Consider the following 23430-nt stretch of genomic DNA (forward strand, 5'->3'; position numbering starts at 1 on the left):
GTCTGGTTTCCCCTGAGGCCTCTCTCCTTGGCTTGCTGATGGCTACTTTCTCTACATGGATTTTTCTGAGTTTCTCCCTTTCCTTATAAGGACATCAATCACACTGGATTACAGCACCACCATTTTGGCCCAAATTAACCTAAATTATCTATCCTCTATGTTCAAATACAGGCACTTTGGGAGGTTACGTATTAGAAATTAAACATGTGAATTTTGGAGGAGTACAAGTCATTTCATAGCAACTGTTTTCTTTAGGATCTCTCATTACTATGTTCTACACCTGTCGAAATTTCACTCTTTAAGCTTGACAGTACCTTCTGAATACAAAATATTGATACACATATTTCTTGACTATAATTATATTCCTTCCTTCTTTCCTTTGTTTCAAAGAAAACATGTTGCTAAAATGAACAGAAATTTGTGAATTTATGTACATGTAGACATATATATATATATATATATTAATTGATAATATAATTATGGTAAAGGTTTATAAAAGAAATGCACATAATACAGAACCTTAAAAAACGCATAAAACTCAGGGAGTTAGTGAATAAAATAAAATCTTTTTAGGAAATGTGATCATAAATAAAACCTTACATAAATTATTAAGTATTAAAAACATTTTTTACTCTTTCTGTCTGCATTTATATTCTAAACACAAGCATGAATATCCTCTTATTGTTAGCTAAAATAACGCTATCATTAGAATACTAAACATGAGCAAAATATCAATGGTTATTTATTTAAATTGGTTAGTTTTATTTTCATCTGGATTTCTTACTATCTTGAACTGCCTTCATTTTCTATACTCTTAGGACAAAGACTTTGAACTCCATTTGAACTCATTCCAAATGTATACATTAAAATATTTTTAGAATCTGGTTTTGATTTCCCTAACCCCCCCTACTACAATATTACTTCTAAATAGATATTTTGTATAAACTTGAAAACATCAAAATTTCAAAACTAATTTCATTAAAAAATGATTTTTTTTTATTTCTGAACATTCACTCCATTTCACTAATATGACTTACCTGACAGATACATAAAATATTTTTAAGGAAAAGACTACAATAGTTTGTGTTCCTAGTTTTGTGTTTGATTTTAGGGGCAGCATATGAAAGACATTTCTGAAAGTTTTGGGAAGAGCAAGAGTTGCTAAATTGGCCAGTAACCATTAAAGTCTAGAATACCTTATTAAAGATGATTCACTTGATCATATGTATTTATTTGAGAAACATAAAATACTGCTTGAACATGATTTAGCCTCTGGATGTCTCACTCAAAAATCATGAAGAAAAAGTGCCATTGGTACTTGTGGAAGGTGGTCAGTGTAGCTCATTTTGTACACAGTAAAAGTCTCACAGAAATTTATAATCAGAAAAATAGTAGTTAAACTAATATGAATAGGAACAGAATTGGTACTGTTAAAGAAAGCTAATTCTCATTTCAGGTTCGGTGGAATTAAAAATTAACATGAGAATTAAAAATATCTGAAGTACCAGAGGAAATGTACCATTCCTCCTGAGTTATGATTTAAAATGAATAGGGTGTGTGTGTGTGTGTGTGTGTGTGTGTGTGTGTGTGTTTGTGTGTGTGTGTATGTGTTTAGGGGGGCTGTGGTAGACAGCACAGTACTAGGAAATTGTATACTTTGTGTAAGGAGATACTTTATGAGATGTAGGGTCCAGAGAGGCAATTTATCTCTGTCCAGCAAGGCAAGCCAAAAATTTTATTACTTTGAAGAAGTAAAAAGAAATAAAATGTCACAAGGCTAATACAAATGATAGGGTTGGGGGTCATTAAAAGATAATCTATTCACTACTTCTTGGCTAAGTGGGAGAAATTACATCAGAACTTAGGGGAAAAATGTGAAAAGAGACTAAAAGCAGAGAGGAATAATAAGTTGAGCAAACACAGTGTTGAAAAGCAGGTGAGAGCTAATAATAAGGATACCAAGAAATGGCCCAGAAGCAAAGTCTGTACATGCAGACATATGTCCTGGTGTGAGTGAGCATCCATTGTTTTCTGCAAGATTGAAGAACATTTTTAATGGGTTCAAACCTAATATGATATGGAGGAAGCAAAGATGTGATAGAATTTATTTAAAGAATTTTTTTTTCAACCTATTTTTAAAAATCTTTGCAACTCTGTCTTCCAAACCCAGGATAACAAAAACATATTCAATAACCCCAACATATATAGGCACTTGCGTACATGCAGGTAGAAGCATGCAAACACACACACACACACTATACTGGTATCATTCACACTCTATAATATTATAATATTCTGAAATCTACACTTAAATTACTACATTATATCATTACCTTTCAATAAATTTTCTATAGTTGCTATATGAACACAGATAGAAATGTTATTTGTAGGATTCTGCCCTGCCCCAAGTCAATGTTGCCAGTTTTTGGCCTGTGGTTCCCAGAGGTAAATGTATCCATGGCAATATTAACTGCTCTCATGAAGGTTTCTTGAGGAAAAAAACAATATAACTTTGGTAGATATTAAACTATTTGCCAGTAAGATGGTAGTCTCGGTTATCAACTAAGTAAAGAGATTGTCCAGAAGAAACAATTCAAGGATATTTACAGTTTGCAATGATCTCTCCAGTGGAAGTTAAATTTGACTCACCCCCAGAAACTTCTAAAATACTTTAATAAAATATATATCTTTCTCAAAAACATATAGTAAATGAGGAAGGCTTCTAATATTAGAAACAACCTTGGTTTCAAAAGCAGTGGTGGCACATCAGATACCAATTTTTCATTAGATACTGAAGAGGATCATACTGAATAGATCAACTTTATCAAAGCACATTTTTATAAACATGTATTAAAACCATGGTCCAACAGATAAATAAAGGGAAATAAGCTGAGTGTGAGCTTCTGCAAAGTCTCAAATGAGAAATAAATATAATAAAATAAATCATGAATTCAAAGAAATTTCACCTGTGAATTCATGATTAAAATAATGTTTTAAGTCAAAAGTGGTAGATCTCTCTATATTTATAGAAAGCATCACCTTGAAAACTAGGAAGTATGGATTTGAAAGAAAGCAGAATTATTTGTGGGAAGATAGAGAAATTATTTGCATTTGGATGCAAATAGGAACTAAGAATATGATCTCTATAACAATGTCTTGCAAGCAAAATCTTTATGTCAACATTTATTAATATGCCTTAAAAATGAAAAAAATGGATTTATTTTAAAATCCAAATATAGGCATTTTATTTGGACTCACTGTTAATCAGTGTTAATTCACTAATACCTACTCCCAATTTACTATAAAACCATGCAATTTTCTCGGAGAATTAGAAAGGGGACAAGCAGTATTTAGGGATTCTGTGAACAAGGAAAAGCATCTTTGTAGCAATTATGAAGCTCAAGGACCAAAATTCAGTTCTAGAGCATGAAAGAAATAAGAGTACTAAAATCCAGGATCAACTCTAGAGAAAATGTTGAGTCATAGGGGCATTATCAAGCCAGGGATTGAAACTCAATCTGGGGAAAGAGTTTAGAATTAATGTTAGGATACAATCTCTTTAAAGGGAAGAAAGATAAGAGAGTGTATTAGCATTTCTTAAGACCTTTCCATTGCCAGCAATAATTAAATTTAATCTTATGAAATTTATGAAAAGTTTATCCTTATACCATATACGAGGAAACCTCGTTGGTATCAGAGAAGTAAAATGTAATCACACTGCTGAATTGCTGTACATCTATAATTTAAATTTGGGTTTGTCTTATACTAAATCCTTGCTCTTTATTTCACTAGTAGTCCTCAGACTTTGCAATAACAATTAAATAATAACTAATACATATAGAGCATCTGTGGGATATCCAACATTACTCCATGCATTTTAAATGTATTAATACATTGAATATTCTCAACAAACCTAAGCAATATGCCAATTACTACTATACCTTCTTTACTAATGAGAAAACAGAGGCACAGAATTTAAAAATGTTGCCCAGGACCCTTCAGCTATAAAGGAATGGGATTTACATTGCCTGCTAAATCTGGCTCCCTAAACTACTGTTATTAAGGGCACAAGGCCTCTTCATGATACTTCAGTCACCTTTCTCTGAAGTAGAATAGGATGATAGCCTAAGACAAATCCTGAATCTGGCCTCTGCCTATTTTTATGAATAAATTTTTATTAATTTGTATAATGCATCTGGTTTCGCTACAACTTATTAGAGTCAGAACATAGGCCACACAAAACCTAAAATATGTATTCACTGGCCTTGACAAAAAACCTGTGTTGACCCCTAATGTGGAACGGAGATTTAAAAACAATTTTTTTTATATCAGTGAAGTAAATCTTTAATGACAATTATTCTTTCTGAACTCTACACATCCCCCTACTGAGGCCAGAAACTCATTTAATCAGAGAACAAGACAAATGCATCTCTTTATTTTCACATGTGTTTACCATAAATACAAATTGAGTCACTTCTACTATATCAATAGCTACTTCTCTATTTACATTGTCCAAATTAACTTTAAAAACAATAACAGAAAATAATTTAAGACTATAATGTTTGAAATAGTAAAATTTGAATTTCTCTTCATAAATCTAAACTAAAATACAAGCAATAATTAATTTCCTCAAGTTTTTATTTTCATCAAAGTTAAAATGACATGGTTAAGGAATAGCTGCCTTCCATCTAAATGAGTCACTAGATGTTAAATAAAACATTTTTGCTCATCTGTAAACATATAAATACTTTAAGGTTTGTATTTCTCCTAAGCAACTGCATTATGTAATTTAAATTTGTAACATCATCTCTTATATACTTGGTGATTAAAAACAGGCATTTCACTGCAGTTAAATATGTCTCTGATTTATAAATAAAAACAAAACACAATTTAAGTAACAATGTGTCTCAGCAGAACACAACTGCAGCCTTTTCATAATACCATTTGCTTACTTGGCTCTGGATCTCTCTTTCCCTGCCCCACTGGAAGTACTGATCACCCTAGGGATTCCCTGGAGACTCTAAGGGGTGCCATCTGCTCTATGTCTGCTATGTATGTGTCAGCTTGAAATTCTTGATGCCAGACATAGTCCATGGAATGGCACAAAAATATAGAAGTGGTACTATAAGAGAAACATTAATGCTGGACTTGTGACGAAAATTAGAGGTTAAACATGCATAGCAAAACAATATTCGTGGTTATTTGATTAATCATTGAACATGATTATAACATACATAGTGGATTACCACAGCAGTTAAGTACAAGGAATGGGGCATTTATTAATATTTTGGGTTATAGTTTGTTTTATTATAATTAATCAAATAAGACTCATGACTAGTAGATTATATGAGGACATAAATAAGAAAAGAAATCTCTGGATAATAGGTATATTCTTGTTCAAATAATATCATTTCATTTTTATTTTGACATCAAATAAATATCAAAACATACTGACAGGAAAGAAGTAATCACCATTTTTCTGAAACCCTTAAAAGCATGAAGAAATAGAGGGAAATTAAGTTGTGAAAAACAGATTTCATGGATATTGAGCCACTCAAGAGTACAGACTTTGGAAAGACTACATTTTTAATACATTTTACATGTGTAAGAAAATATCACATACATACTCTTACTACCTTTATGCAGATAATTTTATCCCAGATATCACATTTAGCATCTCTTTACAATTTTATTACTTTTTTTCTTATGGTTTTACTATATTCATATTGATTCTTTAACAATATATTTCAAGTTTGCATATTGTTAAAGTTTATATTCTGTATGAATTCATTTGTAACTTGAATTTTGTTCTCAAAATGTTTTTTGTGGGACATGGAAATTCAATAACATAAAGCATTCTACTAGATGAATACACCATAGCCTGAGAGTAAATTGGTACAAAACTTTGGGAGAAACCTGAAATTGTCTAGGAGTTTCAAATATACACTAATCTAGTAATTCTATTTCTGGAAGAGACTAGATTTTCATGAAGAGGTTAAACACCTTGCCCCAAATCACATGCACACAATCAGCATGAAGGTTGAAATTCTAATCTGAACAGTCTACTCTACTACCTTCATTTTGTGATCACTGTTAGATTATCTCTACAGTATAAGTAATATCCTTAGGTAATAATAGCAACATTAGTAAAAAAAAAGATAATACATCAATATGGTGGATGCGATATTTAAAATATACTTTTGATTACCATTCTTGATGAACCTAATATAATATATGGTGTCTTTCTTTTTTATAAGTATTTAATACTTATTCTTATTAAAACCAAATAGGCAAAAGCAATTCTAAGCAGGAAGTGTGAATCAGGCGCTATAGCGATACCAGATTTCAAACTATATTACAGAGCAATAGTGACAAAAACAGCATGGTACTGGTACCAAAACAGGCGGGTGGACCAACGGTATAGAATAGAGGACACAGAGACTAATCCACAAAGTTACAACTATCTTATATTTGATAAAGGGGCTAAAAGCATGCAATGGAGGAAGGATAGCATCTTCAACAAATGGTGTTGGGAAAACTGGAAATCCATATGCAACAAAATGAAACTGAATCCCTTTCTCTCGCCATGCACAAAAGTTAACTCAAAATGGATCAAGGAGCTTGATATCAAATCAGAGACTCTGCATCTGATAGAAGAAAAAGTTGGCTCCGATCTACATATTGTGGGGTCGGGCTCCAAATTCCTTAATAGGACACCCATAGCACAAGAGTTAATAACAAGAATCAACAAATGGGACTTACTTAAACTTAAAAGTTTTTTCTCAGCAAGAGAAACAATAAGAGAGGTAAATAGGGAGCCTACATCCTGGGAACAAATTTTTACTCCTCACACTTCAGATAGAGCCCTAATATCCAGAGTATACAAAGAACTCAAAAAATTAGACAATAAGATAACAAATAACCCAATCAACAAAAGGGCCAAGGACCTGAACAGACACTTCTCAGAGGAGGATATACAATCAATCAACAAGTACATGAAAAAATGCTCACCATCTCTAGCAGTCAGAGAAATGCAAATCAAAACCACCCTAAGATACCATCTCACTCCAGTAAGATTGGCAGCCACTATGAAGTCAAACAACAACAAGTGCTGGCGAGGATGTGGAGAAAAGGGTACACTTGTACATTGCTGGTGGGACTGCAAATTGGTGCGGCCAATTTGGAAAGCAGTTTGGAGATTCCTGGGAAAGCTGGAAATGGAACCACCATTTGACCCTGCTATTGCCCTTCTCGGACTATTCCCTGAAGACCTTAAAAGAGCATGCTACAGGGATACTGCCACATCGATGTTCATAGCAGCACAATTCACAATAGCTACACTGTGGAACCAACCCAGATGCCCTTCAATAGATGAATGGATAAAAAAATTGTGGCATCTATACACAATGGAGTACTATGCAGCAATTAAAAATGACAAAATCATAGAATTTGCAGGGAAATGGATGGCACTAGAGCAGATTATGCTTAGCGAAGCTAGCCAATCCCTAAAAAACAAATACCAAATGTCTTCTTTGATATAATGAGAGCAACTATGAACAGAGCAGGGAGGAAGAGCAGGAAGAAATGATTAACATTAAACAGAGACATGAAATGGGAGGGAAAGGGAGAGAAAAGGGAAATTGCATGGAAATGAAGGGAGACTCTCATTGCTATACAAAATTACATATAAGAGGTTGTGAGGGGAATGGGAAAATAAACAAGGAGAGAAATGAATTACAGTAGATGGGGTAGAGAGAGAAGATGGGAGGGGAGGGGAGGGGGGATAGTAGGGGATAGGAAAGGTAGCAGAATACAACAATTACTAATAGGGCATTATGTAAAATTGTGGATGTGTAACAGACGTGATTCTGCAATCTGCATTTGGGGTAAAATTGGGGGTTCATAACCCACTTCAATCTAATGTATGAAATATGATATGTCAAGAGCTTTGTAATGTTGTGAACAACCAATAAAAAAATAAATAAAATTTTAAAAAAACCACATAGGCAACAGAATTTTAAAAGTTATAGAGTGCTAAGTAGCTCATACTAATGCAAGAATAGTTGCTCCATCATCCTCAGCAATATTAACCCCACTATCTCAAGGAAACTACTTTCAAATAACATTTTTGTTTTCTAGGATTTATCTCCATGCTTCTAAATCACTTCAGGTCTAACTTTAACTGTAAATATGAGTCACTGCATGACCAAATCCATACTCTAATTACATTTTCTTTCCAGAACATATGTTTTGCTTTTTCCTAGAGTTATATATTACAGATTTTTAAAGAATATACTTAATTTTTCTCTGAATTTACTCTTTTTTTAAATACATGACAGCAGTGGAAATCATTACAATTCTTATTACACATATAGGGGACAATTTTTCATATCTCTGTATATAAAGTATGTTCACACCTTGAATTGGGTGTCAACATACTTTATGTACAGAGATACAAAAATTGTGATATATATATGTATTAAGAATTGTAATGCAAAAAATACAAAGTACACATATAAAGGCATAAATCTATGGTGTATTTCTAAAACTAAAATTGGTCACACTTTAAAATAGAATTTTGAGACTTAGGTCATTTATTTTTAATATTCATATTCTTCAATTCATGGACCGATTTCTTGTAAAGAAATGAACCACTAATTCAACCACTAAGAACCAGCCAGAAATGGTTATTATCTCTATTGTAGGACTGGGTGTTATAAATTAACACTTTACTTGGTTGCTGTAAATTCCTAAAGGCTAGGTTTGCTTTGGGAATCAACCCGAAAGGATCTTGAAACCCACTAATGGCTTATCTTTCCTAATCCTACTTTCTTCTCAGCACCATTTCTTAAGTTGACCATCTGGATGGAATGTTGTTGTCCCCCCCCCCCCCCCCCTCCGCTTTGGCCTCTTGGTAGGCTCTACATTCTCACTGGACACTCTTTGCTGATTTTCTGATCCTTATTCATATTGGAACATCCTATGATATTTATAAACATATATTTTCTCCTCCATAACTTTAAACAGAATCTATATCATCATGGACACTCAGTCTGTGTTTCCAGCCCTGGTCTGCCTGGGTGTACAGACACATTAATTCAAAATTCTACTTGACACCGTGAATATTTAAATAAGAGTCTCAACCTTTGCCTGCCCAAAATAGAACTCATGCTTCCTTCTGCCTCACACAGGCAACTCTTCTTATTCCCAGGCTCAGGATGACAGAGATATCTGTTCCTAACTAAAATCACAACTTTCAGAGTTTTCTTGCTTTTTCTCTTTCTATCACAACCTTATTCCAATTCACCAGCAAGTACTGTTGACATTACTTCCAAAACATATCACACATCTTTTCCCTTCTGTCTATTTTAACTGCTACCACCAGGGTCTGTCACTGCGATTTCTCACATGTAACAACTTTCTTAGATATTGAACTGAAAACAGGAAATTCAACTGACATGTAGTAGGTTTTTTTTTCTTTTACCAAATAACATCATGTCAAGTTGCTGTTATACTGAGTCCAGAAGAAGCATAAATGGCAAACTATTTCTCTTTTAGAATCAGCCAATAAAACCTTTATTAATAATTACTAATACTGAATTATTATTCATACATACAATATTTTATGCTATTGAAGATAATTTACTGTTGTATTCCCCCACAATGAAGAAATCTCAATTATTTTCCATAGTCAGTAATTACCTGTAAATAAGATTATTATCATATCTCATGTCCATGTATGTCCAGTGTGAGACACACACACACACACACACACACACACACACACACACATAATTGTGGAATTGTACAAATAACCCTATAAAATAGTCATCATTAATATTACATATAATGAAATAATCTCAAAAACCTTAATCATCTTGTAGTAGCTATTATGTGGCTGATGTGAGATACATCTATCATTTCAAGCCTCTGTTGTCTTTACCACAATAATATACTTCCTGCAATAAAACTGTAAGTGAAAGGAGGTTATGGATAGGGAAAATTTTTTTCTTTACCTTCTCTAATTTCTCCTAGAGGACTTTTGAAAATTAGGATTGCTTACATAGAAAAAGAGTCCCATTCAAATCATATTTTTTTTATAGTTAGTCCTCATGCAAGTATAGTACTCTTACAGAGTACCCTGTCAGTTCTCAATGAATCTAAGACAGGTCATTATCAAAAGCCTAACAACCTCATTCATCCAGAGGTAAAAATGTAGAACTCAGGAATTTATTTAGTAGATTCAGAGCTGTTCTGAAAGACAAAAGGTGGTGTTTCACTCAGACAAAAGGTGCCTTTGGTTAAGGCTTTAGACTATGCAATGTAGAATACCCCCATCAAAAGCAATTGTAAAAGACTAAGAGGTTGTGTCTGACATTTCATGTCAGAACAAGGTTTACTTTAAAGAGATTTGTGAGTATGCTTTGTCTAATTAAATAAACCCCAGATAAATTTCATAGGCAATCCAAAAAGAATGTAAAATATTCACAGGAACATCTTATAGTTTAACTTTGAAAGGTTAATAGTGGAAAATGAAAGACGACTTTGGATACAATATTTCCAATCAGATTAAGAATGAGAGAACTGAGTCTGGCACAGTGGTTTACGCCTGTAATCCAAGCAGCTCAGGAGGTTAACATAGGAGGATCATGAGTTCAAAGCCAGCTTTAGCAAAAGTGAGGCACTAAGCAATTTGGTGAGACCCTGTCTCTAAATAAAATACAAAAAAGGGCTGGGGATGTGGTTCAGTAGCCAAATGCCCCTGAGTTCCATCCTTGGTATACCATCCTCCCCACAAAAAGAATGAGAAAACTGTACAGCTGCAAATATATGCTAACTTTATAAGAAAAGATGACTCAGAGAAACAAGAATACAGAAAACAACTTAAAGGCTGTGGAGAATTATGCCAAGGACTTAAAAATGTATGACACTAATTTCTAACTTCTGATATATTTTCATACTCTAGGATTTTCTACTATTGATTCCCCTTCTCTACAATTATCCATTTCTAGACTTCCTATTCTATAGAATATCCTTTTTTTTTTTTGTTCTTGAGATGTTCTGATAGGAAAATGTTAGTGATTATAAAATCCCTATTACAGCTCTTGAAATCATTTCAATAAAATTTGCAAAAGAAAAAAAAAATGGAAACATGATAAATTAAGTTCAAAACACAGTGTCATATAAATGTGATTCATATTTAAAATAAATGTAAGCATTTCACATTGAAAATTATCCTTTCATGTTTTTAGTTATTATTCTTTTCATAGAAAATGAAATCAAAGTTTGAATTATTAGATAGTTTACAGGAAAAAAAAATATAGGTAAGAGCTCTTTAATTAGTGGCAGGTCTTTATTAAATGTTCCATGTTCCAAATATTTTTGTCATCTCTAAATGCTCATAAATCACATTGATTCTCAAATAAATATTTCCCTGATTTTCACTTTTCTAGATATTTTGTTATAATTGATTCATCTCATTATTATATCAGTATACTGTTTATTTAACATTTAACTTTAATTTTTTTTTTTAGAGAGAGTGAGAGGGGGGGGGGGGAGAGAGAGAGAGAGAGAGAGAGAGAGAGAGAGAGAGAGAGAGAATTTTCAATATTTATTTTTCAGTTCTCGGTGGACACAACATCTTTGTTGGTATGTGGTGCTGAGGATCGAACCCGGGCCGCATGCATGCCAGGCGAGCGCGCTACCACTTGAGCCACATCCCCAGCCCTTTAATTTTTTTTTATTCAGGAAATTTTCTAGTTACATTCCTAGTACTTATTTCTTAAGTACAAAAACAAAAGGTATGTGGGTGTGACAGGGGACACACTCTTTGATTAACATTCTTATTCCTTGTCATCTTACTAGAAACAACTATTTATTTGCATCTGAAATCCCTTCCCAGTATTCTTCTTGGTCACATACCATAGACTACAGCAAATTTTATAAGGATGTCAAAAAAAAGAACACAATAATCTAATCAGAATAATTTTAAAAATCCTATTTCTATATATAGCAAATATTTTTTCTTTTGTAGAATGATGGTATTATATGAAAAAATTAATGAAGAAAAATTAAAACAGTTCTCCTTCTTTGCCATAATTGCCTTTATTTTTATCATTAATACTAAAAATAAAAGTGAAGACAGTAGAATTTCAGAGGACCAAATATCACTCTTTTTTTTCTTTTTTAAATGAAGGAGTTGGTATTTAAAATTGTTGGTGGGAATATACAAGTGCATTTTAATAACAAATGATTTTTAAAGAATGAAGATGAAAAGAATGTGGGAATGTGATATTCCATTTGAAAAACCAGTCTCTATCTCAGAGCAAAGCCTGTCCAAGGAAGGGAATGACCCTTGTCCTTGAAAAGACCCACAGAGCACTCCTAGGCACACACCCACCCTGCTGAGTTGTTTATCTACAAATAACAGGAGAGATCTGCTGTGCCAAGTGTCCCTGACTCAGTCAGGCTAGGTGGGGATCCATAGCAGCCCCCTAGCAGCCACCAATCAGCATGAGACAGGGAAAATACCTGGGATGCCAGATGACCCTCCCAGTAGTTTATGGTGGTTGATAACATGTTGGGAAACCATGTAGTTCAGCACATACACCCCTCTTGGCTTAAACCAATCAGTTCAAATGAATACCCCTTTTGTACTGACCAATCACCCTTACCCAACTTGTTCCCACCAGTAAATGTGCTAATCATGTTTTAGAGTTGTTATTTGATTTTGCTGCGGTGTGTGATGATTTGCTAAGAGATGCTATGCTATATGTGGGGGTCCCTGCCTTCTCCAAAGAATGTATAAAACTGCTGCAAACCCTGGGCTCTCAGCATCACCAGTTGCTGTGTGTGCACGCAGAGGACCAAGCTAGCTCGCAATAAACACCTCTTTGCTGTTTACATCGATTTTGGTCTCTGGTGGTCTTTTGGGGGTCCCAAATTCGAGCATAACACATTCAAATTATCCACAATGGCCCATTTCAAAATTAATATCTTAGATATCCCCACAGCACCATTAGAAAAATATCAGAAAAATAAAGATATTAGATATATTGATATACTATTTACATATAAAAACTATTAGATATATTGATTGGTGGTTTTACAATGATTTACATTTTATACTTTTCCTTTGCAGTTACAATAATGGTTTGTCAAAATAAAATCATCTACATTTGAAAAGAGTGACTTATAGAGAAAAAAATCTTTAAACCCTTAGGCTTTTCCTTTAATCTTGAAGATTTAGAAAAAAAAATAAAATATAGTTAATATAGTAATCACCAGAGCTATCTACTCCAGAGAAGGATCCGAAATGCTTCAGATTATCTCTACCATTTTTAGTATTCAGGGCTTCTCAGGGTCTTGATTAAATCAAATCTAGTAATTATCACTGTGTGACTTCATTTGAAAAGCTTAGTCTACACTTCTTTTAAAGGAGGAAAACCTGCTATATACTTAGTTTGATCTTTATTCCATCAGGCATTCGAGTTTATCATTTATATTCCATTAACAATTCTTTAAAGGCAGGCTAGAATCTGAATAGAATGTGTTTTCCTTTCATTTGTATATTAAGCCACAAATATATGATAGGTTGGGAAGACACAACAAAGGACAAGATTACAAAACCATTCTCTTTAGGCACCTTAGAGTCTCATTGTAAAAGGGAAGATTTATAATTATTATGAAGAAGGATAAATAGTTTAAGCTGCTAGGAGATGTAGACTGTCATGGAAGCTACTGAGAAAATTATGAAGGCAATTATGGAATATTCAAAGACGTATAGAAAGGAGAGTGACATGATCATATATTCATTTTTGTCTGACTGCAATGAGGAAAATGGTTTGGTAGGTGGGAAAATTAGAATTGGAACAATTCTGAAAGTACTACAGAAACTGGGACATCACTCATGTATGAACAGTTGAAAAAGAGTGATAGGCAATTTTGAAAAGTATTTAGGGCAAGTGTGTTTAATGTATACACTCTGTAACACAATGTCCTTGCCCAGTGCTTCTATTCCGGGATTCATGGAAGAATCACTTGGAAAGCCTTCAGCATTCACATGCTTGGACCCAACACTAGGCTTGCTGAAGAAGATTCTTCAGAGCTTCAGCTATTAGGTACCTCCATAGCTGGTTCCTATCCTGAAGTGATTCAGACACAAACACACTTGTGTATTCCTTTTTCCCTGTTATATTCACTTTAATAATTATATTTAACTGAAAGTCCATATTATATATTAGCATAGCAAATATAATTCACAAAGCAGGATTAGTTAAGTATTATTTATGTTGCTATGATGACAGCACAAACTAGAGGAATTACTAATCCCCAAAATAAATTAATAGATGAACATTTTTTTTATAAAACCCAAAGTAGGTATGAAATGAATAATGAAATTCCAGTTAAAGACAAATTAGCTAAAAGGGAAAACATTCTGAATGAGCTAATGGGATTTAGAATTTTAATGGCATCCAAGGCAGTTAGTCAATGAAAAAAAAATTTAAACAAACCTGCAAAAATCATTTCAAATGTGATACTTTACCAAAAGAAGATTTTTTTTTTTTTAAGTACTGGAGATTGAACACAGGGGTGATTTCTCACTAAGCTGCTTCCCTAACTCTTTTAATTTTTTATTTTTGGACAGGGTCTCATTAAGTTGACAAGGTTGATCCCACACTTGGATCTTCCTGCTTCAGCCTCCTGAATAGCTGAGATTACAGACATGTGCCAACCCACCCAACAGATCTGAATATTTTCAAATGAAACATGTATATGTCCCCTCAAAATAACAAATGATAATTTTATTTTTGTCAGAGAGAAAATCTTTATTTACTAAATTGAAAATTTCATAAATGCATTGCATTCTATCAAGTAACAGGTTTCAAAGAGATCAATGAAAATTAATATATAAAATCAATACTTAAGACTCGAAATCCATTTTTTTCCATTAATTTACTTTTTCAGGATACTTTATTATAAAATGTACCCATATATATTAGTTTGTAAGGCAAAATTTTAAGGAATGTTATTAAAATGGGGTTAAGGAGGGGATTGATATGGTATGAACAAATACCTATGTGATAAAATGCTATTAAAACAAGAGTTACTAAAAGATAACTAAATATCTGTGTATTCCACAAGAACCTTCTGTGAAACTCGTAAACAAGATAAAAACTCAAACAAGGACATATTATGCTGAGATGTATTAAAATTAAGTACTTACTTTAGTTTAAAAATAAATAATAAGGATTTCTCACAGTTACAAAATAATTTGTTTACAAAAGTTGGACTTTTATTAAAAAGATATTTTTAATCGAAGATGAATAATTTGTAGTGAACTCAAATAAACTAATGAAATTTGATTTGTAGTTTAAAAATTTTTAGCTTAGAGAATAATTCAATTGATTTTTAAAGGTATCTATTATGAATATCTTATTTTAAAAACAGTTGTCTATGCTAATCATAATAAAATTGCTTTTACTTGCCAGGCATGGTTGCCCACTCCTGTAATCCCAGCAGCTTTGGAGGCTGAGGCAGGAGAATCTCAAGTTCAAAGTCAGCCTCAGCAACTTAGTGAGGAAGCAACTCAGGGAGACCCTGTCTCTAAATAAAATACAAAAACCGGGTGGGGACATAGCTTAGTAGTTAAGTGCCCCTGAGTTCAATCCTCGATACTCATCCCCAAATTGCTTTTACTTGTTTGCAATAAAAACTGATCTGAATTAGCTGCACAAACATGTATAATCATTACTAATCAAACATCACTTTAAAACTCAATTCTATTTAGTTCTGTTTAAGGGAGAAAAATGGATGGAAATATAAAAACAATCTCACTAAATTCTTAGAATTTCTTATATAGTGAATATCACTAAATAGTTCAAAATTGTGAAATTAAGTACCCTCAGAACAACTCAACTCTCTCAACTCTTCCTATTGGTTCTTCCTACTTCTCTTTTACTGGTATTGATTTATTATTAAAATCCATTCCAAAGAGACAGGTAGAAAGTTAAATAGGGAAATATTACAGACTTTAAGATTACTATCTTCTTATTAAAAAAAAAAAAAAGGTGATACTAAGTTTGTCTTGTTCAAAGAGGTTCAGAGTGCATGTTAAGCCAGAGGTTGGGGAGATTCTGTCTTACCTATTCATGTGCTTAAAAATATTGTGCTATCAGTAGAGAAACCATGTAGTCAGACATAGTGTTGGCTGGTAAATATTTAACAGCAGACTTGCCAAAAATAAAAAGCCCTAATTTGTGTTGTTTGCCAATTTCCATGGCATAAATACTCCTACATGGCTGGTTTTGAGCTATCAAAATGATATAAATGAATGTACAAGTGGAACAATGCTTGGCTGCTATTATATAGAAGTTTACCATACAACTCCAATAGTGTATAGAAGTTTGCAAGTACATACAATAGTAAAATAAAGAGGAAATGAGTTTTGAATGCTGATTAGCCTTTTTAAAACATAATTTGTTCAGTGTTGTTTATTCAATTTAGTTTCATTCCTTTTCTTAACCACCAGCTCACAAAGTTACTGAAATTCTCAGAGATCAGTTTTATATATGTATAATTATATAATTAAATAGATATATAATTATATATCTATTTAGTTATATAATTATACATATATAATTATATATAAATATATGAATACACAAATCATATATATAATATATATTATATATATTATATATAAATACATATATATATATATGTGTGTGTGTATATATATATATATATATTATATATATATATATATATATAATATATATATATATATATATATAAAACTCTAGCATATTCTAACATATTACTTTATAAAGTTTAGGCACAAAGACCACCCCAGTGACATATACATGTATGGGACACACAAACACAAAAAAGACCTTCTCCAGTATGTATTTACATTGGCTAATGAGAACACCTCACTAGATGCCTCCAATAGCCTATATAATCATTTCATTTAGATTGCCTACCTTCTCCTGATTCAATTCTGGTCCCCAGTAAAGTTTGTAGAATTACTATTATCAAAGTGTTAAATGTTAGTAATCATTATTATAAGGCAGTCATAACATAATGGACTCCCTTAAAATTGGGCATTTTCAATTAAGTCTCAATTGTTTTCTCAGGGCTAGTTATTTTCCTGCCAACCTGTTCTTGAAGCTATTTTCTCCAACCCTGCATACCACAGACTGCCATTTCATGCTGAGCAAAGAGGCTGAAACTGCTGCAACAGTTCAAAGACAAATCCCTTGGAGATAACAGGATGTGGAAGGACCAGGAAACCAGAATTCAATATATCTCAAGGTTCCACTCCAGGGTACACAGGCTGGCTGAATTGACACATGATCTTTCTTGGCAATTGTTATCCATTAATGATCCCTTCTAAAAAGTAGAATGTTTCTGTAGGTTAGGAGAAGGAAGACTAGCTGTCTTCCCAGTTTGTGCAAAGTTCTAATAAATTCATTTTTCTGTTTTATGTAATTTTCCCTTACTCTCAAGGTGGGCTGTTGACTGAATCCAGTCAGTTGGGATCTCAAGATTCAGGCTTCTGCCTAGCCCTTTAACAATGATAATATTTCTCCTAAATAATAAGTATCTTTTGTTCTTATACCATTAGACTTTCCTATTAATAAAGACAAATCTATTGAAAGGTAATATTATGTAATAAAAGTCTTTGAATATGAAGTCACAAATCTCAGGTTATTGTTTTGAAATCATACTTACTAGAGTAATTAATTTAAAATCACTGAAATTCTCTGCATATTATAAAGTAGTATTAGTGTACATATATTTTATAGAAATTTTCAAAAATAGAAATATTATAATTATACCATAATACCATAACATATTTGAATGCTAAAGAATGTCTAACTCTTGGAAAAAAAGGTGAAAGAATCCTATTACATTTTCTTTACATGCTCAACATTTTAGTAAATGAGCGCAGGTTGCGGGAGGGTAAATGTACTCAATGGACAAAATCATTCAAACCTTCAGATTTAATTTTCCTGGGTTGATTATTTTTTTTTTAATATTTTATTTTTTAGTTCTCGGCTGACACAACATCTTTGTTGGTATGTGGTGCTGAGGATCGAACCCGGGCCGCACGCATGCCAGGCGAGCGCGCTACCGCTTGAGCCACATCCCCAGCCCATGGGTTGATTATTTTTGATACAAAAATATACTTTTATGGTATCATATAAGCAAAGCCCCACTATCATTAACATGAAGTACATTTAATAGATCTCTCAAAAGCTTTGTTAATATATATATGTATATATATATATATATATATATATATATATATATGTGTGTGTGTGTGTGTATGTATACACACACACACACACACACACACACATAACTTTATAACTGATGCCAATATCTCCTCACCTTCAGTAATGGGAAACTTAGCATCAATTTTTTTCTTTCATAGAACTTTAAAATTTTAGAGCTGAATTTTTTAGTATCTATCTACAAACCAGAACACCAAACCCTTCATTTTACATATGGAAAATACTGGTGCCCAGGAGTATAAATGACCCTTGCCCCATGTCACATAGTTAATTACTGACAGAGTAGAGTCTAAGCACTTCTAAGACCTCATTGTCTGCCAGAGCTAAAAGACATTAATCTTAGAGTAAACCATTACCTCTTGAAGAACTCTCTTCATCTTTAATAATAACGTCTTCACTGCTGTGCAGTCCTGTAACATCAGTCTGAAAGGCAGAGAATCTATGCCCCCATTTTCTTCCACACCTTGCAGGGGCCAATCTGTTGATGGACTGCTGGGCATTCGGCTTAGATGGGAACACCTGGATTCCTGATCTTCTTTTGTTAATTTCAGGGAAAGATTCCTAACAAGGAAAAAAAAAAAAGAACAAAAATTATAATGTAGCATGTTTAGGGTGTTTCCAAAGTTGTAGATTAATGTCTATAGTATGCTAGGAAAAAACATTTTGTGAACCTCATAATTTCTTCATAGTAGTCTTTGAAAACATTCAGACCTTCTGCATACATTTTGAAATGACTTAATTGTATATTTAGTGGCAAGATTCAATGACAATTACTGTTTTAGAATATGATCATTCTTTAATTAGCATTTCATGTACACATGATACTTAGTTAACTCATTTAAAAATTCTGAGATTCAACAAAAATATCACTGGAAGAAAAATTTCATATTTGTGGTTCTAGTAACGGGCTTAAAATTAACTGGAAGGAAAAGCTTAAGCAGCAAACATTGTGACAAAATATATTTGGTATTTATTAAATTATAAAGAAATCAATAACAATTTTAGTGGTTAAGAAAGCTAGTCATTGTCCTGCCAACCTGTTAAACTTTTAGAGCTGAATTTTTTCGTATCTATCTACAAACCAGAACACCAAAACCTTCATTTGACAGGAAAATACTGGTGCCCAGGAATATAACTGATCCTTGCCCCATGTCACATAGTTAGTTACTGACAGATTTATGTAAAAAAAAAAAAAGTGAAACAAAACAGAAAATGTATAATTCTATGTTGGAATTAGCATGTGAAGGGAAGCAACACATGCCACCCCCAAAAATGTCCCCTTTAGCTTAAGGATCATTTTGAACTGAAGGCAACTGAGAAATGGATACAAGAATAGTTCTTTTGTCTTCCACCTTTACATAAAATCAGATATACATTTACAAAAGTGTTCCTCTCCTCTCTCCACCAGGAAGAATGAGTTAATTACTGGAGACAACCCTATATTCTCATGAGTCAGGATAAGGCAGCAGAGGAATCCATATAGCTAACCTAAGGCTTTTCTCACATTATTTGCCCCATATATTCACCATGCCACACTTTGATGTCCTAGAAACTCAAAGTCCCTGTATTAGGTTACTTTTCTAAAAATGTATTGTTCTTTTGTTAAAATGATAAGATGCCATCTAAGCCCCAAGCTGACCACGCCTCTGATTGACTCATTTCTGAGTGCTCCTGTGTGTGTATGCAATGCACATATTAATAAACTTATTTGTGTTTCTCTTATAAATCCTCCTTTTGTCAGTCTAATTTATGGACCCCACTTGGAACATCTGAGAGAGTAGAAGGAAAAGACTCAAACACAAAGAGCTCATTTCTCCTGAAAGACAGCTTCTTCTAAACTGACAAAATACAGATTAACAAGAACAGATGATAGTTTCAAAACAAATCTAACCTAACATATATATGAAGTCCTTATAAGACTGCCTGAGTTACAATGGGCACAGAAACATTACTTATTATTAAATACATTCTATTAGTAAGGGGAAAATCTTATTTTGCAAATGCACTTAGGTTAATTTATCCCAGACCCACCTACTTCTTACCATTTCTTTAGCTCTGAGAAAATTTATGTATCTATCTAAAAAATAAATGTAAAAAATGTAAAAAATGATAATACTCATTTTACAACTACTTTATCTGGACTTGTTCAAAATTTGAATAAATTAGCACATATGAAGTGGTCAGCAAAATATCTGGCCAATAGTCAGTCATTCCTCAAAATTGCTATTTATTTATTTATTTATTACATTATTACTGACATAAAATGAGAGTAATAATAATTATCACTTCAAACAACAATGATAATTAATAAATATGTCTATGAAGATAAATAAAAAATTGAGTGTGATTCAGGAGTGTGTTTTCTTTACTAATTATTCAATAATTTAAAAATTAAATTATTCCCAAGATAAATAACAAGATTTGAATAAAATTAATTGAGGCTATATTATTTTATTTGCATTTTTACCTAACCTGTATAGCAAGTACCAAGGCATCTCTTTGTTTTTTTGTTTGTTTGTTTGTTTGTTTTTTGTTTTCCAATTTAGCTAAAGGATCATGCCATGTATTTCAGAAAATAATAGTATACAGACAGAGATAAAAATTCAAGGGTCTCTGTTATTTTCAAATAGTCAAAAGGAACATGCACAGCAATGAATTTAGAAGATAAAACTAACCATTTGTTTTGTATCACAATAGTTTGTATCTAAATTCCCCAAACAGAGAATAGTGACATTTTTCACAGTTACTAAAACCATCCACATTGTGTCCCACAGATCAACACCGGCTTAAATTGCAAAGATTAATAGGTTTCTGGCACTGGATTTAGGAGCTTCACCATATTTTTAACTTATTAGTTATATTAAAAAAATTAACTAATGTTCTTTCACATATGAAAAATTTATCTTTGAACATTTTATTTTTACATAAAAAAACAGATCTGCTACAAACCTGTAGTAATCAAAACTGTTCTTAATTAGGTCAAGGCAATTGATGAAATGAATATCAATCAGGACTGTTACTCAGGGCCTTGGTCAGCATACCATTTTGTTTTACGTTTATTTCTACTGGCCTTCTGACTGGGTAGTACCCATGGTTTATAATTAATAATATTCAATAACATGTTCAGTATATTAAATATTAATGTTTATAACAAGAGAACATTATTGGGTCCCAAATATGCAAGTTCCTCTGGGTAAATCCAACTAAAAAAAATAAAATAATCCCCACGGTTGATGAGAAAAGAAGAAAAATCTTTAATAAGATGTCATAGTTTCTTCAAGTACAGACAACCCAAAATAAGACAGTGAGGATATTATTAGGTTCAAGTCTTGCTCTGTTCCTATATTAGCAGGGCCCACCTGATAATACAATTCATGCACTTCTAGATATACACCTCACTGTCAGCAAATTCTCTGAATTATTATGGTTTCAGAAAACTTAACAAATGTGTTGTATACCAAAAAAAATCATCCCTTACCATGGGGGAAAAAAGTATGATTCTGAAGCTGGACACAGTGGTTCATTAATCACCATAACTACTACAAACAAAACGCAAAGACAGTGTAATCTCCACTGAGAACATTTATATACAGTTCACCCTCTCTGTGTCAACTCTATGAATCTTCAGTAGAATTACACAATAATATTTACACATGCCTTGATGCTTATAAAACTGATTAAATCTGTATAATTTAAAATTTAGTAACATTTAGATAAAACTAAATCAAGACTTAAGAACCTTTTCAGTTATAAGTGCCAAAGCAATAAAAATTTTGAGATCAATAGCAATGTTTATAAATATTACATCAAATGCATTCTTGAAAATTTAGAGTATTTTAGAGTTTTAGCTGGTATTTAAAAAACTTAAACTACTACAGAATATTAGCTTTGCATGTGGTTACTGTGATTCTTTGTGTAGTAGGAATTTCCTATAAAACTAGTTCAGAAGTTCTACTGTAATTCTGTTTTTCAGTATGTCAGTCAAGTTTAATGGGAAAATATATATCTTGACAAAAACTATAGGGTGATTAAAGTTTTTTGTTTCCTACCACAGAGAAAAAATATAACAGCCTTTTTATCATTTTTCACATAGTTATAACTAGCAATATCACCTTGAGAGTAAAACATTTTCTTCCCATTCACAAGAAGTCTTCAAATCTTTTGAAAACTTCCCAATATAATGGCCAAAATGACTAACAAAATACAAGATCATGTCAGTTGCACAGAGATCATATCATATGCACACTTCCTATTTAGTGCACTGACAAATTTCATTACAGGGATTGTCTGTGGCTAACAGGTATCTCAATGACTTATACTTTGTAATGTGACTATGATTTCTCAACCAATTTACAAGAAAAAGAAAAATAATAGTAACCTCTAGTTGCCTAATATAATAAATAAACACATGTATATGACTATCTCCCAAAGCTTCATTAAGTAGATTTGCAGAAAACAATGATTTTTAAAAACCTTAATTTGGAAAACTTACTTTTATTTAAGCTTCATTTCAAAATAAACCTGGTTATTTATGGTGAATTCAAGCTTCCCTTGAATACTTCTAAGACAGGTACAATGATGTAAATGTATGCTATTTGCAATGGTTAATTTGAATTGTCAACTTGATTGGATTAAGACAAACCAATGATTAAGAGGACTAGGAGTGTGTTCTATAATTGGATATCTAGTTACTTCTGGAAGGAATGTATACAGGATCTCTCCATGTAGTAGTTTAGTTTTTATCAGAACTTAACATATTACATTTAGATAAAAATGTACCTGTATCAAGCTATTTTACCAGCACTTGTGATATGAGAAAAGGTGAGGTACACTCCAAACACCTCTACATAACCAATGTAGTTCTTTATGACAGGACATAACTGCCTCACCACTTCTCATCTCAGAACACTGCCTCCTTGCTCTTTGAATTCTAAACACATGATCTTCTGAAATATATAAACTCCTCTGGCCTGAAAGGCTTTGCATATGTTCTTCTATCTACATGAAAAAAGTTTCTCTTACCCACCTTAGAATAAATCACATCTCCAGAGAAACCTTGGCATATGGTATACCACTAATCAAAACTGCATAGATTGCCAGGTACAGTGGCATATGCCTGTAATCTCAG

The 23430-nt window shown here is 32.6% G+C and overlaps 1 protein-coding gene across 1 annotated transcript in view; it reads right to left on the bottom strand.

Annotated features, from left to right (window-relative positions):
• CCSER1 (coiled-coil serine rich protein 1) overlaps positions 1-23430 on the bottom strand; it is a 677753-nt gene that overhangs the window by 245701 nt on the left and 408622 nt on the right. The window contains exon 6 of the mRNA XM_081304852.1: positions 18659-18863. Coding sequence (XP_081160978.1) covers positions 18659-18863 — 205 coding nt within the window. The remainder of the gene's footprint in view (positions 1-18658; positions 18864-23430) is intronic.

This window comes from Spermophilus citellus (genome assembly GCF_964194105.1).
Source record: "Spermophilus citellus genome assembly, chromosome: 8".
Lineage (NCBI taxonomy): Eukaryota > Metazoa > Chordata > Mammalia > Rodentia > Sciuridae > Spermophilus > Spermophilus citellus.